The sequence below is a fragment of the Populus nigra genome, chromosome 8 (assembly GCF_951802175.1).
Source record: "Populus nigra chromosome 8, ddPopNigr1.1, whole genome shotgun sequence".
Taxonomy (NCBI): domain Eukaryota; kingdom Viridiplantae; phylum Streptophyta; class Magnoliopsida; order Malpighiales; family Salicaceae; genus Populus; species Populus nigra.
This window is the reverse complement of record NC_084859.1, coordinates 18896802-18916874: the sequence shown is the minus strand read 5'-3', so window position 1 is coordinate 18916874 and position 20073 is coordinate 18896802. Positions and strand designations below refer to the sequence as shown.

The window sequence follows — 20073 nt, the reverse complement described above, 5'->3', positions numbered from 1 at the left end:
CCTGTGTGATCAAGCCTCGTCAAACTCGACCAACTCGTTATCCAAAATGACTTTAGCTGAAGACTTGTAATAAAGTAGAACAAGACAAGGAAATGTACTTTTGATGGATACTCCTCTTTGAACCAATATCTACCCAAGCCCGAGTGGTCTCAATAATGCCATAAGGAAGATAACAGAGCGCAGTACTGCAACTTGTTCATGGCTGGCATGTGAGACAACCAGACATTGTAGCGTAATTCTCACATCAAATATCTAACCATGAGTGCCATTATTATGTTATCTCCTAGTCTCTTAATTAGTCATCATCATCATCAATTCGGTGGTATATATATATATGAGCATTATAATATATATAATGTTTAAATATGAAGCATCAATACAGCAAAATAAAGCAACACATGAGGTTAACGAGTCATTTTCGTCCCCCTTCCTTGCTTTCTTTTTTTCTTTTTTTTGAGCAAAACCCTTTTGCATGCTAATAAGGATCACCCCTCGAAGTTAGCTAGGTTGGCTTCCTAGCTTCGGCTTGTTTATATAAGAATACAGAAATCCTAACCTGAATCTGTTTAAAGAGTCAAATACCTAGAAATTGATTGGTTGATGAGGTTCGTTAATCAGCTATTGCATCTCGTTTTGACCGATTCCACTGGACCAATTTGAAAAAGAAAAAGAAAAAGAATTATGAAACTGTGTATGATTGTTTTAATTAGAACAAAAAAGCTTCTGTGCAGTCTACAGTTCTTTCCATCTCACCCAACATAGCATGAAGGTAGCTGCCTCAAGATAAAACCCTACTTTGATTTAATTTCACATTTGAGAGATATCGCCTCTTTAACCCATAGTCAAACATTGATCTAAATAGAACCATGAAACAAACTCGTATAAAATATCATCGTCGACCACCATCCCTCATTAATTTTTATTTAATCATATTGTATATATGCATGCAATACAAGCAAGAGGTGCACATGATAGAAACACATATATAACTTTATATTCTCATGAGAATATTTGGTAAAAATATTATAAATAACTAACCAAAGGCAAAACAAAAACACAGGAAAACAATAATTAAATATGAAAACACACGTAAAATTTTAAAAACCAGATTTCAAAGTTGAAAAACATGATTTATATGTAAACATAATAGAAGAACACGGTAACAAAAGCATATATGGTTTCAAATTCAACAACAACGTCGTATATCACAAAAATTCAAACATGGCATGTTTTTAAAATATACAACAATCAAACACGAAAAGAACAAGCAAGCAAACAAACAAATCAAAATTTCATATAGAGACTGAATCGTTACATCTTATATAATGCAAAAATCAACACATCCCATCTTGCTAGTCTCATGGCGAGACATTGAACACCATCATCGTAATTCAAGTAGGACGAAACATACTTCAATAAATTTTATATATAAGCCCTCTAATTAATAACAACAATAAATGGTTGTAAATGAAAGAATGAGAAAATATATCTACTAGGGTTTTTAGAAGGAGGCATGTGGGACACATATGATGGTGCGTGAACGTGTTTAGTGGTGTTTGAGCCAACGAGTTGGTAATAGTTAGAGGCACATTCTTGGATTGATTGGGTGTTGTCTACCACTCTTCTCTTTTTCGGTGACAATGGATATCATAACTTATGTTTAGGTTATTTTCTAAAATTTAACTATTTTTATTTTTAAAATAAAAAATAAAATATAATAGCAAGAAGAATGGTGATTTGATAAAAACAGGGTGAGGAAGATTTCAAATATACAAAAAAAAAAAAGTTGCAATGTTGGATGGAATTAGAAGCTTAATTATACTCCATTGTACCCAAAACTAGAGAGATAATCCATATTCAAGGTCAAATGAAATGATTATTAAACGAATCTGTATAAAAATTAAGTGAGAAGACATAATTAAATTTTTAATATACCAATTTGATTTAATCATGAACCAAATTAAAGTTTAATTATGCTTAAGAGTTAATTTGGGTCAAATCAAAGGATTTAATTAAGTGCAATGACTTAATTATACTTTAAATGGGTCAAATTAATTTTATTAGGGATTTATTGGTGAAATATTAAGTTTGGAAGCCCAATTTAAGCTAAATTAAGAAGATTGAAATTTAAAGGATCAAAATTAAGTTTTACAAAGCCAATGGTTCAAATCAGAGGTAAAATCTCAAGAAAATTAAAATTTTAGGGTTAATTAAGAGTTAAATTGAAGAAATTCATAGAAAAATATCTTTTTCAAAAAGGTTGTAACTCTAGGGACTTAATTGATTGAAACCAAGGGTGAGATTAAAGAGAATTAAAAGTTTAATAGTCAATTTGTATAAATCCAAGACCAAAAACTACAATAAAAAAGGTGTTGAAATTCGGAGCTAATGTTGAATTTTGTAAGAGGCAAAATTTGCATAAAATCAGAAGTTTAAAGCTAATTAGGAATATAATTAAAAGCAATTGAAAGCCAGATGACCAAATTAAACTTTCACCAAATACCTAAATTAAAACTCTTAAGCCAAAACGACGTCGTTTTGATAAAAAAAAAAAACAGACGACGGGTTAGTACTTTAAAAAGAAAAAAATTGGATTAATTTCGGTTTGAACTGGTTTGGAAGGGAAAAAATTGAACCAAACCAAACTAAAACTGGTCGGTTTAAACAGTTTTTAGTTCGGTTCGATTCAAAAACTTGAAAAAGTATAATTTTGGTTAGGTTATTTATTTTTGTCCAAAACCAGACTAAATCGAAAATGTTTATCCCTTAAATTAAGGGCAATTATATTTGGGTATGTTTGATTGGATTTTAGAAAAAAAATTATAATATAGAATTAAGATAAAACATGGATAATGATGGTTATAAATGGGATGACAATATTCTAGCTCTCATATTTTATTTTTTTCTCTTTTTTTTGTTCACTCCTCATTTTCACCTCTTCATTTTCCTTTTATTTTTTTTCTCTTCGTTCTCTTTCTTTATTTTTTATTTTCTTTAACACACACTCAATTATCTTTTTTTTTATCGGTTCAAAATCAGAATAAAATATAAAAAAACACTAAAAGTATAAAAAAAGTTTAGGAAATAGCTAAATTTTAAAAAATTGAAGAAATTTTATAGGAAATGTATTTTTTTGTATTTTTTGAGAAATGTTTGAAAAATTACTGGTAAAAATTGAATTATAACAATTGTTGTGCTTACATTCAAAATCTTTTTTTTATATGCACTTATTTTTGCTATATATCTAAGAGATTCAGATTAATTAAAATATATTTTTCACAGATTATGATTTGAAATAGATCATATATTTTTTATATAATTAGCTTTTCATGATAACATGTCCTTTTTTTTTTAATAAAAGTGGGCTCGTTAATTACCAAACATTTATACTTTAAAAATTGACTCATGCTAGGGCTTGAGCCTAGATTTAAGTTTGAATTTATTGTAAAATAATATTTTAGACCACAAAAGTTTTTTTTTTTTGCCTACTGAAATTTGAATTTAGACTTGGTTCATGAAGAATATTTCTTCCAGCACAATGTTTGTTTAGCCTAGCCCATAAATTTTAATAGTCTCTTTAAGAAGAATTTCTAATAAATCTAAACAGTTTTTCAACTAAAAAATTTCAGAATTATAACCACTATGTTCATATTTAATTCTTGTTTTATGGTTGCTAATTAAAGGTTGAAGGATGAGAATTAATTCTTAACCTTTTTTATTTCAAAATTCATTATAAAAATAGAGGCGAAGAAAGAGTTGAGTATAATGTTTTTCAGAATTTGACACACTCTTTCTTATTTTATTTTTAGTTTTTTTCTTCTTCTTTTTATATTTTAATTTTCATCCCAAAATCTAAAACTTAGATTCACTTTAATGAGAGATAACATAGCTCTTTTACTTTGGTTAAAAGATTTTAGTTTGGAAGTGCATCTAAACCAATGTAGTGTTGTTGTAATCTTGAAAGACATATAATTACATAAGTAAGAAGTAGTAAAGTTTTAAGGACATATAATTTAATTTTTACAACAATAAAAGTTTGATTACTTGAAAGTGCTTAATTCAACAAGCACATATCCTTATTCGTTTTATTTGAGCATAGTTATTTTTATTATTATTATTAGCAAGTACTTGAATTTGATTTTATATGAATTGGAAGCTTGGATATATGTTTGGCATGCATGCTAGTATTATTTTATTATATTTATGTTAAAAGCATGCTTGTCTTGAATTTTATTTTTGATGTTTATAGATTTAGATATGAATGTACTTTAATTTTCTTGAATAATTATTTTATGGTGTATATTATGATGATAAACTAAATATCTTTACTCATTATTCTAATATATTTATAAACTTTGAATTACATTGATCACTTCTATTCACTTCAAGAGTACATTGCAATTGTTTGTTTTTCAATTTTCATTGCTGCACATTTCAAGACTTTGCCTGGGTTATAATGACCCTGTGAAGAGGAATTTTCCGAGGGATTCAACACAATTTAAACACACCATGGGAAAATAAATATGTGATCATTAATTCATGAAATATATTTAATTTCCAAACCCTACAGTACTGCCGACACAGGTTAGGGTTTACTTGACCCTCTCCAATCCCATGACGCCAGGGAAAAGAAGCCGGGCAGAAGAAACAAGCGAGAGGGATTGGTAGAATCTTTAAGAGATAGGACTCTCTTGTCCATCAAATGTCAAAGAATTATTTCCTAAGGAAATAAGAGATGAAAAGGGGATCATGGGATTAATTATAATCCCTAATTAAAAAGAACAATGATTTGTGCTAATTAATATTATATTGATGGTTGGAGATTAGACTATATAGATATATAGTCTAATATAGGATTAGATTCCGAGGCGTATAAATTAGATTTGATTGCATGATCAGAGGCTTCATTGGCTATTTATTTTAAAGGTGGAAGCTTACCTAACATCTACAATGACTTCAATTATGCGTGAACTAAGCCTATATATCCATCCCCAATTGCAATCTAGGGAGCTAGCTAGCTAGTGATCGATCGATCTCCCTTGGTAATTGTATTCTTAAATTAACAAAATAATCAAATGTTTTAGTAAATTTTTTTCTTTTCTTAATAGATTTTTATTTTTTCTAAGCAAATTAATGTGTTATTTTCTAAAATAGTTTGATTGATCATTCATATTGTCAAACAATTATTTTCTAAATCTAAGTTATTAATTAGCTGAATCCTAACAAATGATCATATATATATATTACTTTTTAATTAATACCTATTCTCAAGTAAAAGAATTTCAAACTTAAAACTTATGAGGATTCATGGTAAATTTAATTAAAAAAATCAGAGTAGTGAGACTCAAATTTTTGATTGTTTGTTATTAAAAATACAATATTATTTTATCAAAAATAATTTTAATTCAAAATTTAAATGATTAAATAAAGCTTAATTAATGAACAATTGTATATATATTACTCTTAATTACCAATCTACAAAATAAAATGACAGCGATTATAAAGTATGACCGGGTTTCATAAATAGCTAAAAACTGACTAAATTATTAATTATGAATCGACGTCATACTGATCAACATATGTAAACAACAGTGCATTTGATTTTTTCTTTGAAAAGAATATATATATATATATATATATATATATATATATATATATATATATATATATATATATATATATATATATAAAACAACCCTAAAAGTCACCAGCTAGACCAACGAGATAATGATGTGAATGATTAAAGGTTTAAAATAATGGTCATCGCTATATATTCTTTTATGCTATATATTAATTACTATATTATATACATCACATTATGCATGTGTCTAATACTGTCCGGTTACATACTCAACTTTACTTTAGAACTGTTGGTTTTGGGATAAGAAATTGGAACCCTATTTACGTTATGCTATAAAAAATCCTTCAAAACTGATCTTCGATCGATCCCTTGGTTATTACATCAATTCCAGTTGGCCCTCTTTGAAGTAGAAATTAAGCACTTCCGATTATGAACATTTCAAAGCTCATCAACCATGCACAGTAGTAATCAAAGGAATATATGTTGGCCGATTACGTACGTTAAGGAAATTTTATCATTCCTCCACCCGTTAATTCGGTGATAGCTAGCAAAAAAGCTAGCAGGAAGTCATGTTATTGTCAATGCTGAGCTAGCCGGGAGCAATGGAATTAGATTAAATCTCTTATATTTAATCAAATTATGAGCAGCCAAATCCCCACAGAGAGTGTTTTGTGAGGTCCCTTCAGAATCTACAGCTGGGTCACGGCCAGTTAACATCACAGTATAACGCATAAAATTGATGGTTGAGATCACCTGACAAGCTCTTAAAGGATATCTGCAATCATCAATATATATTATCACAGAAAAAAAGAAGAAGAATCCTTTAATTAATGACTATATTATGTTAATTTCGAAATTCAAAAGGCAAAGTGGTGCTGAGATCAAGCGAGTTTGAAATGCAAATTAATTGTATCAAGATTAATGCACATTAATTTTAAATAAACTTCTGTTATGTACTGTATCTGAGAAATGACTATACTGTATATATATTTAAATTACGATTGTTTGTAGAATTAATTAATTAATTTGAATTGGAGTCTAGAAGCCCTTTTCTTTTCTCTAGTTGTATGTAACCAATGCTAAATAATTAATGAATATTACGGATTTGAAAAAATAAATTATATATTTCGGTGATATTGGTAAGGGCAAAAGACTTGAACGTAGTAATCATGACATCTAATCCTATATCTTGCCTAATTTATAGAGGTGATTAATGCACCTCTATAAATTAATTTCATTGGTATTTTAATAGCCAACGGAATTTTTAATGAAAACCTGTCATTGGCAGGTTCCTCTTCGAGGAAGCCGTCAACATTTTTGTTGACAATTCAAATGCTGATGGAACTGTTGATGGATTTTTCACGTAAAAAAATCAGATTTTATGACTTATTTTTCATTTGCAAAACTGCTAGAAATTAATTTTTTATGGAATTTTCAATCTTTAATTCCATTCAAAATTATCAAACCTTCTGTAATTTCCCGATGAAATGGGTGTGAAATTCTTGACAAAATAGGCCTTTCCATAGCGGTTTCAATTTTTTTTATTTAATTAATTTTTAACCAATCTAAATATACTACAACAACAATAACAATACCTGTGGAATTATTGAAATAATGAACAAATTTTTAAAAAAAATATAAGTACCCAACAAATACAAATATAATGCATTATATAACATCAACAAATATTTTATATAATTTCATTTTGATTACACAATAAAATATCATATCTAAATCAATTCAATGTAAACATTGATATTTTTAACTTATCATAGCCAATAATAAAGGTTACAAGATATCATGTAGTTGATCAGTGTAAATATAATTAACTCTAACTCCTATTGGAAATCTAGTGGACACCATAGTAAGAAATTATCGATAATTAATGGAAGAAAAACAAATTCAACATGCTAGCTCTCACCACAATTAGAAAACAACAATTTCAACCTTACCGGTTGAATTTTTTTTCTACATTCTATCTAACAGTTCTGACTTGACCCAGATCCTGGATTATTTATTGGCCATGAAAAACTACGAAAGGTCAAAAAAAAAAAAGAAGAGATAAGCAATTAATACAAAACAAAATACTAACAAGCAATTCCAAAAAATAAATTGACCTAAAATTGATATATTTGCAATTACAACCATTAGCCAACCAGATACATCATGAAAGTCTAACCTTTTGATGTGGCGCATACTACTGTCCTTGTCATCGAAAGAAAAGTTGGCTTCTTTATCGTTAATTGGAAGGTTTTGAAAAATTAATTAAGGTATATATAAACTGATCGAGATATTTATAATTATATATAAAAAAAGTATTTACTCTTGAAATGTCCGGGAAACTAGCTCCTTGTAGCTAGCATCTACAAGGAAAAATGCGGATTTCATCCAGTAAAAATATATTAATTATTGAAAAATATATTTTAAAAAACATGTTAATGTAGTGAATGGTTTTTGAAACTTACAAGTCACGATTCTAATGGCTAATGGTATGGTTGTTCTCTAATCACAAACAAAACAATGTTTGAAACTAAAACCAATTAGATATAAATAATCTTTTTTGATAAATCTTAATGTTCAAAACTAAAACTAGTTATAAATAAATTCAAACTTATTCAACATAAATTAATATATTTTAATAATTATTAAATCCACAAGAATCAATTTTCTTCAAATCTCCATCTTAATAATAAAATTAACAAAATATAATTGATACCCATCATTTCTTCAAATTTAATTAAATTATTCATCATTTCTTTAATTATAATATACCTAAATTACAAAATCAAACTCAATGTCATCAAATAACAAATAAAATGAATTTTCTTCAAATCCCAAATAAACCGTAACATACAAATCATGCATTAAAACAATTAAATTATCTAATTAAAACTTTTAAAAGCTTAAATATACAAACCAATTATAAATACTATAAAAAAATATCAATAAATTAACCTAAAACATTAATAAGTTACAAAAAAAAATAGATTAACTTACTTATTGTAGTGAAGGTTCACTAGAAATAGAATTAAGAGAGGAAAGTTAACACTACCAATAGATATATATAGGTTGACGCGAGCATGTTTGGTGACTAGATTTTTGAAGGGCATGGCTAGATTTACTAATTAATTAGGAGAGATAGATGGGTTGTTGTTTTGAAAGAGAAAAAAAAAAAGAAACGGGGGACTGGGAGAATTGACGGGTTTTGAATTTATTTAAATTTGTTGATATAATTTTCACCGGTATTATTAATATGTTAAATTACCAATAAAATTTTTATTAAATTTTTTTTAAAAAATCATTCCTTTAGAAATTATTGACGGAAAATATCATTTCGTTATTTTAGCACTAATTTGTAAGATAGAAGCCATAATTCATGTGGCCAAATTGATTCTGCAATGTACGTTTAGACATTGTTTAATGAATTGTAATGATGAAAAAGACCTTTGCATGTCACTCAAATGGCCCTTAGTGCATGATTGCGTGCATAAGAATATATTTTGCTGATTAACTTGACTAAGGATGCAATCCGTAAGTCAACAAAATTAATGATTAATGCCAAATAAGTTTGTCAACATTCTGAATTAGACGACCATCCTGTTAAGTGATCATAATCTTTCAATCAACATCTTAATCTTCTGATTCATTACTGTCCTCATTATGCATGCACATAAATCTTGACATCTAATGGAAGACTAGCAATTTTCCTGCTGTAATACACAAGTTGGTGAGATTGCCAAATACCCAAGAACAAAAAGAGAAAATGACACGAAATAATTAAGAGTATCATGTGGATGTCGGGGGTGATTTTGAGTCTTGACAGGCTATGAACGCTTCCTCTGATGGCCCAAGTGTAGGGCGAATCAAGACAAGGACAGAAGTCTTTCTGTGAAGATTTTGCAAATCCTCCGTTTGTGTTTAAAACTTTACAAAACCACAACTTTTCTAGGATAAGTCCGTTCTACGTATGTCTACCCAATTCAAGAATCCAAAAAGAACAATGATATTTATTTTATGTTGGATTTTATATGTCAGAAGTCCACACGCACACGCCCAGATATATAGCCAAGAACAGGAACATAGACCCACAAAAGCCAAGAAATATAAAAAAGACAAGAGAAAGGTAGAGAGAAACATCCAATGGGTATGTGCAAGGAAACAAGAGGTACTCTCACGAGTTCTAATGAAAACGTTGATGACACATGAATCTCTCTCTACACAAAAGTATTATTCTCCTAGTCTTACTATATTAAGACCTTGTAACTGTAAAATAATAGTAGAACATCCTTCCATACACAGGGCAGTGCATTTATGACTATATCAATTAACATTTCACCTTGCTTGCTATTAAACCCACTCTGCCTCCCTTCAAAAAGAGGAAATTCTCTCTTCTTATTTTCCACATGGATCCTCCTGCTAGATCAGAGGCATGTCTCTCTGAAACTTCAAGCTTGATTTCAGTTTCAAATGCCCCCTCGTGTCTAAGACCCTCATTAATAATGGAGAGCCAGAAGGAGGGAAGAAAGCAACTTGAAGAAGATCAAGAAGCAGAAGAACAAGAGCCCCGAGAAGGGGGAGACACCAATCATGATCTAGTTTTGGATCTAAGCCTCTCCAACAAGGATTCCAACCAGGAGTCATCAAAGCCAGAACTCAATCTCATTGATTCTTTTGATATGAATCCATCAAGTAAGTCCTTGGATGCTCCTCAAGGTAATGAAACCGAGCCTCGAGTGTTTTCATGCAACTATTGCCAAAGAAAATTCTATAGCTCTCAAGCACTTGGGGGTCACCAAAATGCACATAAGAGAGAAAGAACACTTGCCAAACGTGGACAGAGAATTAGTGAAGCTTCCTTTTCTCTTCTTCGACCTAATTATTCACACCAAAATCGATACACTAGCTTGGCTTCTCTTCCTTTGCATGGCTCCTTCAACAGATCACTTGGAATTCAGGTGCACTCTATGATCAATAAGCCATCCAACACTAGCTCTTCTTCAAATATTTACGGGCAAAATGGATGGTCTAGAAAACCCATTGATCGACAACCTGAAATCGGGAGGCTTGAATCAGAGAAGTTTCTGATGGGAAAAAACATCAGTGGATCATCAACTATTAATGGGGTTGCAAGATTTGAAAGTGCTCGAAGATTTTCTCCGGTGATTACTGAAGGAATTGGTGGGTTTTGGTGGGAGGTTGGTGTTAACCATTTGAAGGCAAAACAAGATGATCTGCAAAAGCTTGACTTGTCACTGAAGCTCTAAGCAGCTCTTTCTTGATTTCTTTTTGTGTTTTTAGTTCAATCTCTTATGTTCTTCCTTACTATTTCTTTCTATTTTTTTTTCTTCTTCTTACCTTTTTTTATTCCTGCTTGCTTACTAAAGATATTTTTCATCTATTCTAGTATTTTTAGTTGGATCTCTTGTAAATTCCTTTTTTTTTTTTTTTTGCCATAGAAGAATGTTAGAGAGTTTGTTTTCTTTCCCAATTCTTGAATTCGAAGTTTGCATATATAGTCTTTATGTCAAAAAAGAAGAAGAAGAAGAAGTTATTGAACTTGGAAGTTGCTTAATTTGTGCTACCAAGTCATTTTGTTCAAATAAGATAGTTCTTAGCTAACAAGTTACTACTCTTTTACAATTTAAAAAGGTAGCTTGTGGTCATCTTCCATGGCTTTGGTGGGAATTTCTCAATTAATGTTAAATTTTAATTAACCATTGGAATTATTGCTTCCACGAAGATGGAATCGGTTCAACTAAGGGTTTGAATGCCTCAACATTAAATCCCATCTATATATATATATATAAACAAATCCTTCATTAATTTTCTTATAAACCAATTCAAATCTCAAATTTAAATCATGGCAGCAAGTTAGTATCATATTCCATAACACTTGGCAATGGATACAGTGTGGTCTACATCATATTTACACAACTTTTTTTTCCTTACACAAACTGGATGTCTGTGATTGTGTAAAGGAATTCGTATTTGACCCACTAGCGGTTGAAGAAATAGACCATCTCTACTTGTATAAATGTTAGATAAAAAAGAAAAAAAAAAGAAAAAAAAAAGAGAGAAGGTTGGTAGGTATAGCTAGCATGTGAAGATAAAGTCACATAATAATGACCCTCAGCTATGCTATCTTCATCATTGTCCTATATTATATTGTTTTTAATCTTTGATAACCTTGATTTCTTACCTAAGAGATCTCACAAATGGGGTCTACGGATTAGTGGGTCCAAATCAACCTGATGTATGCGATTAACACCATGCTAATCATATCCCCAACTTAATCTTCCTAGAATCAAAAGCTAAAGTGACGGAAACCTCACTGCTATGATCGTTAATTACCACAGAAATCTCGGATTAATGAGATAGATAGGATCATAGGATGACAGTTTGTATCACAGAAAGTCCTTAGGAATATGAAATTTGGTGGGGTTTCAACACGTGTATCAGTTCAGTTCGGCTGTCTATTTCCTGTGTTAGGCTGCTGTTATCCCCCTCCCATTTTTTCAATTAAAAGAATTCCCACCTATGATTTTGCCTCTCATTTAAGAAACACTTTAAAACATGGCTGGGAACGGATGCATGAAAAAATGGGTTGCCATCATTTTTTATGAGCTCAGTTTAGGTGAAAAAATGAAGCAAGAACTGGTCATCTCTCTTAAGATCTTATAATTATAAAGTAAGGTTGTTTTGTCCACATTTATGTTTAAAAATTAAGGTTGGATCTTTTGTGATCTGAAACCGTTGTCTCTTCTTCATGGACAAAGTCAAATCCACTGCCTGTCGTTTCTATTTCTTAGTGCATTCTAATGATATAATACACACAGAGAAAAATGCTGAGCTACCATTCTATGTGCTGCTGCTCCTGACGGTTGGTGAAAAAAATAATGCAAGAACTAGTTTCTATATTTATAAGAGCTTACACTAATCAAAGCTCCTGCAGGAGCTGGCTTACTTTATCAAGAACCTTTCCATCAAGAGCCCTCGCCAGAAGGGAATTCGGTACATTTAAAAAAACAGATTCGAGCTGCACGGACGGATCATATCAGAGTTTTTTCAAACATGACTAAAAAATATTTATTTTATAAACAATTATTTGATAATTTTATTAAATTTTACTCAATTATAACCTTGAAATCTTTAATCCAACTCTTTATCTTATCTAGATTTAAAATTAAATTGAACGAGAGTTACTTGATGTGACCCGGTTAACTTGACACATTCAAAAACATTTTGGCTAAAAAATTTAAAAATAAAATTAAGAAAAGGCGATGATATATATAAAAACCTTCTGACCCAACTTTTTATCTAACCTAATTTTAAAATTAAATTGAATTGAAATTGTCCTAACATTATTCAATCAATTTGGTTAGTTCAAAGAGAACCTAATTGGTTGGTAAAAGAAGTATGATGATGAAACTGAGAAAAAAAATAATAAAATTAATAGGAAAAAACTCTTAACTTGACTTCTAGCTTAGCCCAGGTTTAACATTAAATTATGTAAAATTTGTTCTAATGTGATCCATTCATCTTGGTCAGTCCAAGACCGATCTTGAAAGTGTACTTGTTGGAAGAGCTTTATCTTCTCGTTCTTGGCCTAAAAGAAAAATAATCTGAGATCCGATAGGTTTAGAGATATCCATGGTTAAAATTAAGAAAAAACTTGGTAAAAGATGAGACTGTTTTATTTTTTTAAAAAATAAAATTGAAATTAAAGAAAAGGAAAAATAAGATTAAAAATAGAGGGTTTAGTTGAAAAAAAAAGGAAAAAAAATTGGAGCTTCACTATTTATATATGAACAGTGGAAGCTCCTTACTGATTCTCACTTCTTTTGGTGTAAAAGTAATTTAGTAATTTAATTACAATTTCAAAACTAATCTCAGCTAATTAGATCATAAAAAAATTTAATTGGAAAGAAGAAAAATGAAAATTAAAAGAAAAAGAGAGTAGGGGATACATGATTTATTATTTATATGAAAAGTGAACCAGCAAAGTTGACATCCCAACTCTTTGATGTAGTAGTTAATAAGCTTGCTATTCTTATCACTTCGAGAAAAACGAAGAAAAACGAACAGCATACAACTATGTTTTTCGATCCAACAATTACTGGGATCATCTCATGTTTAGCAAGAAACAAGACTAATTATATACCTAATTTCTTACCATTAATTCTGAATTCGATAATTAATCTAGGATTGGTGAAGGAAAGAAATACATATTTAAGCCTGTGTCTTTTTCTAAACATATGCTAAAATCATGTTTATTCATTTTAAATTTAATAACTTAGATTAAATAGACATGCATGATTGGACATGAGAGGAAGGATTTGGATCTGTTAACTAAATATTTTTTTTAATGAATAAAGCATGTCATGGTGGTTTCATAAATAATCATGAATAAAAACGATAACTTTATGTAATAAGACAAGTCTGATTTTATACTGTAATAAAATTTAAATTACTTTCTGTCAAAATCTCCATTTCTTTGCCCCTGATTTTCACCCCACCAGTTCTATGCATTGTCCACGTTACAGAACTCTTTCATCCATGGGTGATATTATTGTTTTTAAAAAAGAAAATTTATCTTCTTCAAATTAATTTAAATCACAGCAGTTAAAAAGAGACATTAAGAAAAATAAAAGCAAAAAAAAGAGGAACTGATTCAGTTTTTTGTTGAATTTCTTTTCGAAAAGAAATTTAATTAAAAATCTTGGTCCAAATCCACTACAAATGAAAAAATAAAAAATAAAAAAATGCTTATAGTTTGAATTGGCCAAAAATAATTTGAGTTTGAGTTTGGATTGAAAATGGTGTCCAATTCAAACTTAATTAACATAGTTACGCTAATTTCAATTTATTTACGGTTCTAAAACAGATGTATAGATAAATTGTTTGCATGTCCATTTAATAGATATCCATTGATTACCAGATTCGACTCTATTTTATTAATTTCTTAAATGATTTTTTAAAAAAAAATCTAAATTTTAAAACAAACTATAAATCCATACATAAAACCACAAAAATCCATCATAAATAATATGATAAAAAAATCATACATCATGTTGAAAAATAAAATTCCAACTACACAAAATAAAATACAAAAAGGTTGAAGAAATGAGTGAGACCTGGGCTAGGTGAACTCCTTGCTCTCCTCCGCATCTGACCCTAGTCAAATCCAGGCGCATTTCATCCTCCTCCAGATTGACCATTTCACATGGTACCGAATAGCCGACGAGGGAGATGAACTGTCATCATTAGGATCATCAGGACCTGCTGCACCAAAATGGGATCAAAGCTTAAAGCTACCTTCAGTTGAACGTAGATACAACATCTAAGAAAGCAGCGGCAAGACTCGACCTCTTCTTCTCCTTACTACCTAAACCAATCCCCTGGGCCTAATTTTAATCTATGAAGCTAGAAAATGATGACCGAAAGCTTGCCACTTCCAAGAAAATCATTAACTTCGTTCGGATACCGAAGAGATCTGAATAATCTTTTTTTCTTTTATGACGAACCATGTACAAAGTGTTTTGTTAGAAGAAAATGGGAAAGCAAGAAATCACTTGGAAGTGAAGGTATAAAACGTAAAATCTTCAATTGATCGGCTGTGATGATTTTAAACCATCCAGTTTTTCTGCTACAAAACTTTATACATGTGGCAAGCAAAAATTGAAATCCAACAAGAAAAGAAATGATTCTGTTGTGAATACACATGTTCCTTTTCAAACATTTGAATAAATACTTCTAACTAGAAGGGATTTAAAACTGTTAGATAGCACAACTATCTAACCTAAAATAGCCTGGAAATGTCAAACACCCGATCGATTGTCAGGCAAAAGTGGGCTTACTGTGTCAGTGGCATGCTTTGTCAAAAAAAGAGCTCTTCCACTTTCTACAGAACTTAGCAACAAGGCTTCTATCTCTTAGCATCTCGGGAAGTTCCTTCATTTTGGGTCTTGCCCTTCTGATCCTGCAGCGAAGAATCAGGAATTGATGCTGGTCCCAGAGACTTCTGTTTTACTGTCTCGCTACTGTCTTCCTGGACCTGGGTTTTTGTTACACTGCCACCTGATTGTTTCTTAGATTCAACCGCCATTTCCTTAACGACCTCCTCTAGTTTACCTATTCTCTCCTTCACTTCTAGAAGCTCCAACTCAGACTGAGCTTTTTCTTCCATAGCTTTTAGTTCTTCCTCTTTTGCTTTCTCCTCTTTTTCTTTCTTTTTCTTCTCTAGTTCCTGGGATGGTCAGAGAATCATCAAACTAGGAGCCCAAATACAAAACAATGACTTCAGACCGGTGCAAGAGAAAATGTGGATAACTTTAGTGATGCTATTAGATAACTAGAGTGATTGTATACACGGAAATGAACTGTTTAAAAGCAATTTCTGCTGCATTTAAGGCATCAATTTTCCCTCGGAGAGGTTAATGAAACCACTAACAAGAGCCATTACAAAAGTTGGCGTCATAGAGCAGCAAGTTTGGTGAAAAACCACATAATAAAGAAACATTTTAAGAACTTCAAAGAACACATTTTAAACAAAATAACAGAAAAAAACTGAATTGAGATGAAGTTTCAAACTTTATTGGCGATTTTTACATCACTATACTATTTAAATACATCATTAACTGTTCAACAATATCAATTAAATTTGTCCATCATGCAGGAAAGGTATCAAAATTTGTCAGCCCAAAGCACATATTGATAGCATTGAATGCACGTTGACCTTCAAATGTTTAGCATGCCGACCTATAAGCAATAGTGAAACGGATGTATAATTTTCTGATCAACAACTAGAAACTATGATTTGTAGGAGACACCAATTTAATGCTTCGGCATCTGAAGTTTTTCATCTAAAGAGTTCCCTGTGAGGATCCAACTACGCAATGATTGGCATGCAAACATATGATTCTGAGACAACTAGAAGAGAGGAAAAAGGAAAATAGTCAGGGAATAAAGACGCAGAATGATATAGAACTTAAAGCGCAATTTATCACTACTGACAAGACAATAACGTTACCGCATCCATTTTTTTCATTTCATGTCGAGCGTATTGAGCCACCAAATATACAGCTGTTAGAGGGAAAAAAAAGAGGAAACAAAATGAATACGCATTCTTTTAGATAGCTACAACAGAACCAGGAGAAGGACACATTTTAATATGAATATGACAATATGCTAAAAATGTGAACTGAGATACCCAGTGAAGGCAAGCAGGTGAAGAAGAGTTGTACCAGATGGAAATCAATCCTGAAAATAAAAGACACGAATGTAAGTAAACATATTGAAGATGTCAGGAGATTCGACATGAGAAATATTGCTGATCAGTCTATGCATTACATTACAGAAATAATTTCAAACACTCCACTCAAATTATCATAATCAACCCATCAAAAGGCATTTCAAAGAAAGAAAAACAAAAGCCCTTTGATTCTTTGAAATGCAATTCTCCCTGATGGGTGTCCCGGACCAGAAATTGATATCAGTCTGATTTCCTCTCGTGCTAACACTAAAGCCTCAAGATTAGCACCTCATAGGAAGAACCAATGCTTAGCACATGTTCGACAAAATGCCTATAAGAAACTCAATAAGTAACAGCAATCAAACCCCAAGATCCAATTCACATACCAAAGACCCAAATAAAACAGCACAAAAGGAAAGAAAATTTGCAGTACCCAAATTTCTTTTTCTTTGGAGGGTCACTGAAGAGGATCTTAGCAGCTTTCATGAAGTCAAGATTATCTAGTTGCCTGTTCGCCTCCTCGTATTTGCTCACTTTTGAATCTGTTTTTTCACTGATGCTTTTGTTATTATTGTTGTTGGGTTTGGTAGTGCTGCTGCAAAATTGCTTGCTCTGAAGAGTGAGTTTAATTCGGGCCAAAGTTTGTCTGGCGCGAAACATTGTTTTCTTGTCTAAAACATCATGGGATTCTGCGATGTTGGGTGGCATAAGTTTTCCCTTTCACCTTCATCCCAGCCAAAGATTTGTCGAGCGATCACAGAGCTTGGGTTTTTACCTTTTAGTGAATGCAAAGGGAACTTTCTTTTGGGCCTGAGAGATGTAAAGGTGAGTCGCAAAATAACGGAGTATGGGCCGGGAAAAAAGAAAGCAAGAAAGAGGGAGTTAATAAAAGGGTTTTTTTTAATCTCTAAAAAACACGTGGTTATTAATCTCGATTTTGAAACTAGTTTGAAATTTGTGTCGTTTAAACTTGAGTTAATCCATTCAACAAAGTTTAATTTAAAAAATAAAATAATATTATTTTAAAATTGAATCAAATCTTGAACCAGTCTATTAACTACATAAAAAGTAATTTTGGGTTTTTCTTGTAGGGTTTTTTAAGAGTAAATTAAATAAATAATCTACAATCAAATTGATGCATTAACCAAGAATTTAACATAATATTAGAATTCTTTTTTTTTCTCTAAGCATGCTGGAAAATGTAGAGTTTAGATCCGTGACTTTGTAGAGGTATAGAGAGATGTGATTTTAGTACCTAAATTTTAAATATTTTAACAATAATTGCATTATTGTAATTATTCATGCTTGTGATCTTGTAAATTCATAGAATTGTGAGGTCTATTTCAAGTATGTAAGTAAGTAATTAATTTGTTGGAGCATGATAGCATTTGATTAGAGGCAATCCCAAACATGCTTGGCTTAATACATTTATTGAATAATTTTGTGACTCAAGAGGGGAGTTTGTTTTTGTATTTAAAAAGTGTTTTTTAAAATTTTTTAATTTTTAATTAATATTTTATGATTTTGAATTATTTTGATATACTAATATTAAAAAAAAATTTAAAATAATAAAAAATTATTTTAATGTATTTTCAAGTAAAAAATACTTTAAAAAATAATCGTTATTATCTAAATACTACTTAATTTAATCGTGTGTTTATTTTTATTTTGAATGATGATTCTAATTTATTGTTCTTTATGAAAATCATGATGTAATAATTTTTTTTTAAGAAAAAAAATCCTTTCTTGTGAGTTTTAATAATTATAATTGGTAATAACTTAAACCCCTTTCTTTTCAAAACACAGCACCATATAAGAGTTAGAGTTATATATCTCCCATTAATTATTTAATTAAATGTCGCGTTCATGTTCTCATGCTTGACGTTCCATTTGTAAGAGTTTCATCGAGCTTCAGGATGGACATTGATGGAGAATAGGAGATGGTATCACTTTATGGCTGGACCAGTTGTGTTGTGATTTTATTTTAGTGTCTAAGGTGGAGAATATTCATGATTGTGATGGTCAATTTGACTATGGCTGATATGATTTTTTGAGTGTTTGAAAATGTGGGTTAACTCGTATTTTAAAAAGGTTTATATTTTTAAAAAAATAAATTTTTTATATTTTGAATTATTTTGATATACTGATATTAAAAATAATTTTTTAAAAATAAAAAAAAATATTATTTTAATATATTTTAATATGAAAACATTTTAAAAAACAACAATAACTATACTTTTAAATAAATCCAAAAAAAACTTGAAATTGGAGTAGACTCCATGCACCTTTGCCATCATCTCCTTGGTAATGATAGGTAGGTTGATTTAGGGATTAACAGCGGGGGAAATTAATTTTGGCAAACAAAAGAACTCACCTGAGTCGTGTCTGCAAGTTCTGGCACTGTTAATCCTCTGCTCCCTTCAGGAGAAAATAGGAGAGAAGATTAACACGAAGAGAGACAATAAGTTGTGCGGTAATCGTTACTTTTCATGCTTTATTATATATGAGAGCATTATTGTCTTTTCATTGTTTTTCATGATTTTCTTTGCCCAAGGTTACAAAATGTAATATTTAAAAACTTGATTGCAGAGCGGAAAAAAAAAACTTAATCATAGGATGCTCATAGTAATTTAGTATTTTAAAATTAATTATTATTTTTTTCAATTTTATTCTTCAACATTAAATTTATTAAAAATTTACTTTATAATTGGTTTTTTGTGTGGTGATTTCGGTTCATGATCAAAATCATGGATTTGAAATGTTAACTCAAATTGATATCGATTTTTCTTTTAGATCTTTTTTGGACACCGATTTTTTTTTTAATTTTATTTTTCATCAACTTTGTTGAAAACGAGTTTCATAATTTTCTTTGCTTTTCTTTCTATTAAATTATTTCAATCTTATAACCTAGATCGCAAGTATAGCAGGTTAGCCCAGGTTAACTTTGATTTTTTTTTTGGATGCTTTTTTTTTTTAAGATTGAATATTTTTTCAGCTTCGCACTTCAATATTTGGTTTGTTTGAGTATCAAGCTTCGTGATTTTTTTTCGTTTTTCCTTCTATAAGGTTATCACGTTCGCATGATCTGACTCGCGGGGTTTGATTGCCTTATCCAGGTTTGTTGGTGTTTTAATTTTTGGGGGTTCTTTTTGTTGACTACTTTTTTTATTTTTTGATTTGATCCTTTTACTTTTAAAATATTGGAAATTGGACATCATTGTTTTTTAATTTTTTTTTTATG

General features: G+C 30.4%; 2 protein-coding genes across 4 annotated transcripts; one reads left to right on the top strand and one right to left on the bottom strand.

Moving 5' to 3' along the window:
- Nucleotides 1–9725: 9725 nt before the first annotated feature.
- On the top strand, nt 9726–11184 carry LOC133701383 (zinc finger protein 1-like). The gene has a single exon (XM_062125284.1). It carries the CDS (start codon nt 9985–9987, stop codon nt 10843–10845), a length of 861 nt encoding a protein of 286 aa, XP_061981268.1. The 5' UTR covers nt 9726–9984; the 3' UTR covers nt 10846–11184.
- A 3415-nt stretch (nt 11185–14599) lies between these two features.
- Nucleotides 14600–17627, bottom strand: LOC133700978 (uncharacterized). 3 transcript variants are annotated; one of them, XR_009843494.1, is made up of 5 exons: nt 17266–17627; nt 16791–16840; nt 16611–16663; nt 15439–15827; nt 14600–14860 (listed from the first exon to the last, which is right to left on the bottom strand). XR_009843494.1 is itself a non-coding variant. In XM_062124723.1 (4 exons), exons 1-4 carry the CDS (start codon nt 17538–17540, stop codon nt 15507–15509), a joined length of 699 nt encoding a protein of 232 aa, XP_061980707.1. In that variant the 5' UTR covers nt 17541–17625; the 3' UTR covers nt 15167–15506. The 3 variants fall into 3 exon arrangements, 1 of the variants encoding a protein (XP_061980707.1); XR_009843493.1 differs by having other exon boundaries at nt 14600–14863; nt 17266–17626; XM_062124723.1 differs by lacking the exon at nt 14600–14860 and having other exon boundaries at nt 15167–15827; nt 17266–17625.
- Between the last annotated feature and the right edge of the window lie 2446 nt (nt 17628–20073).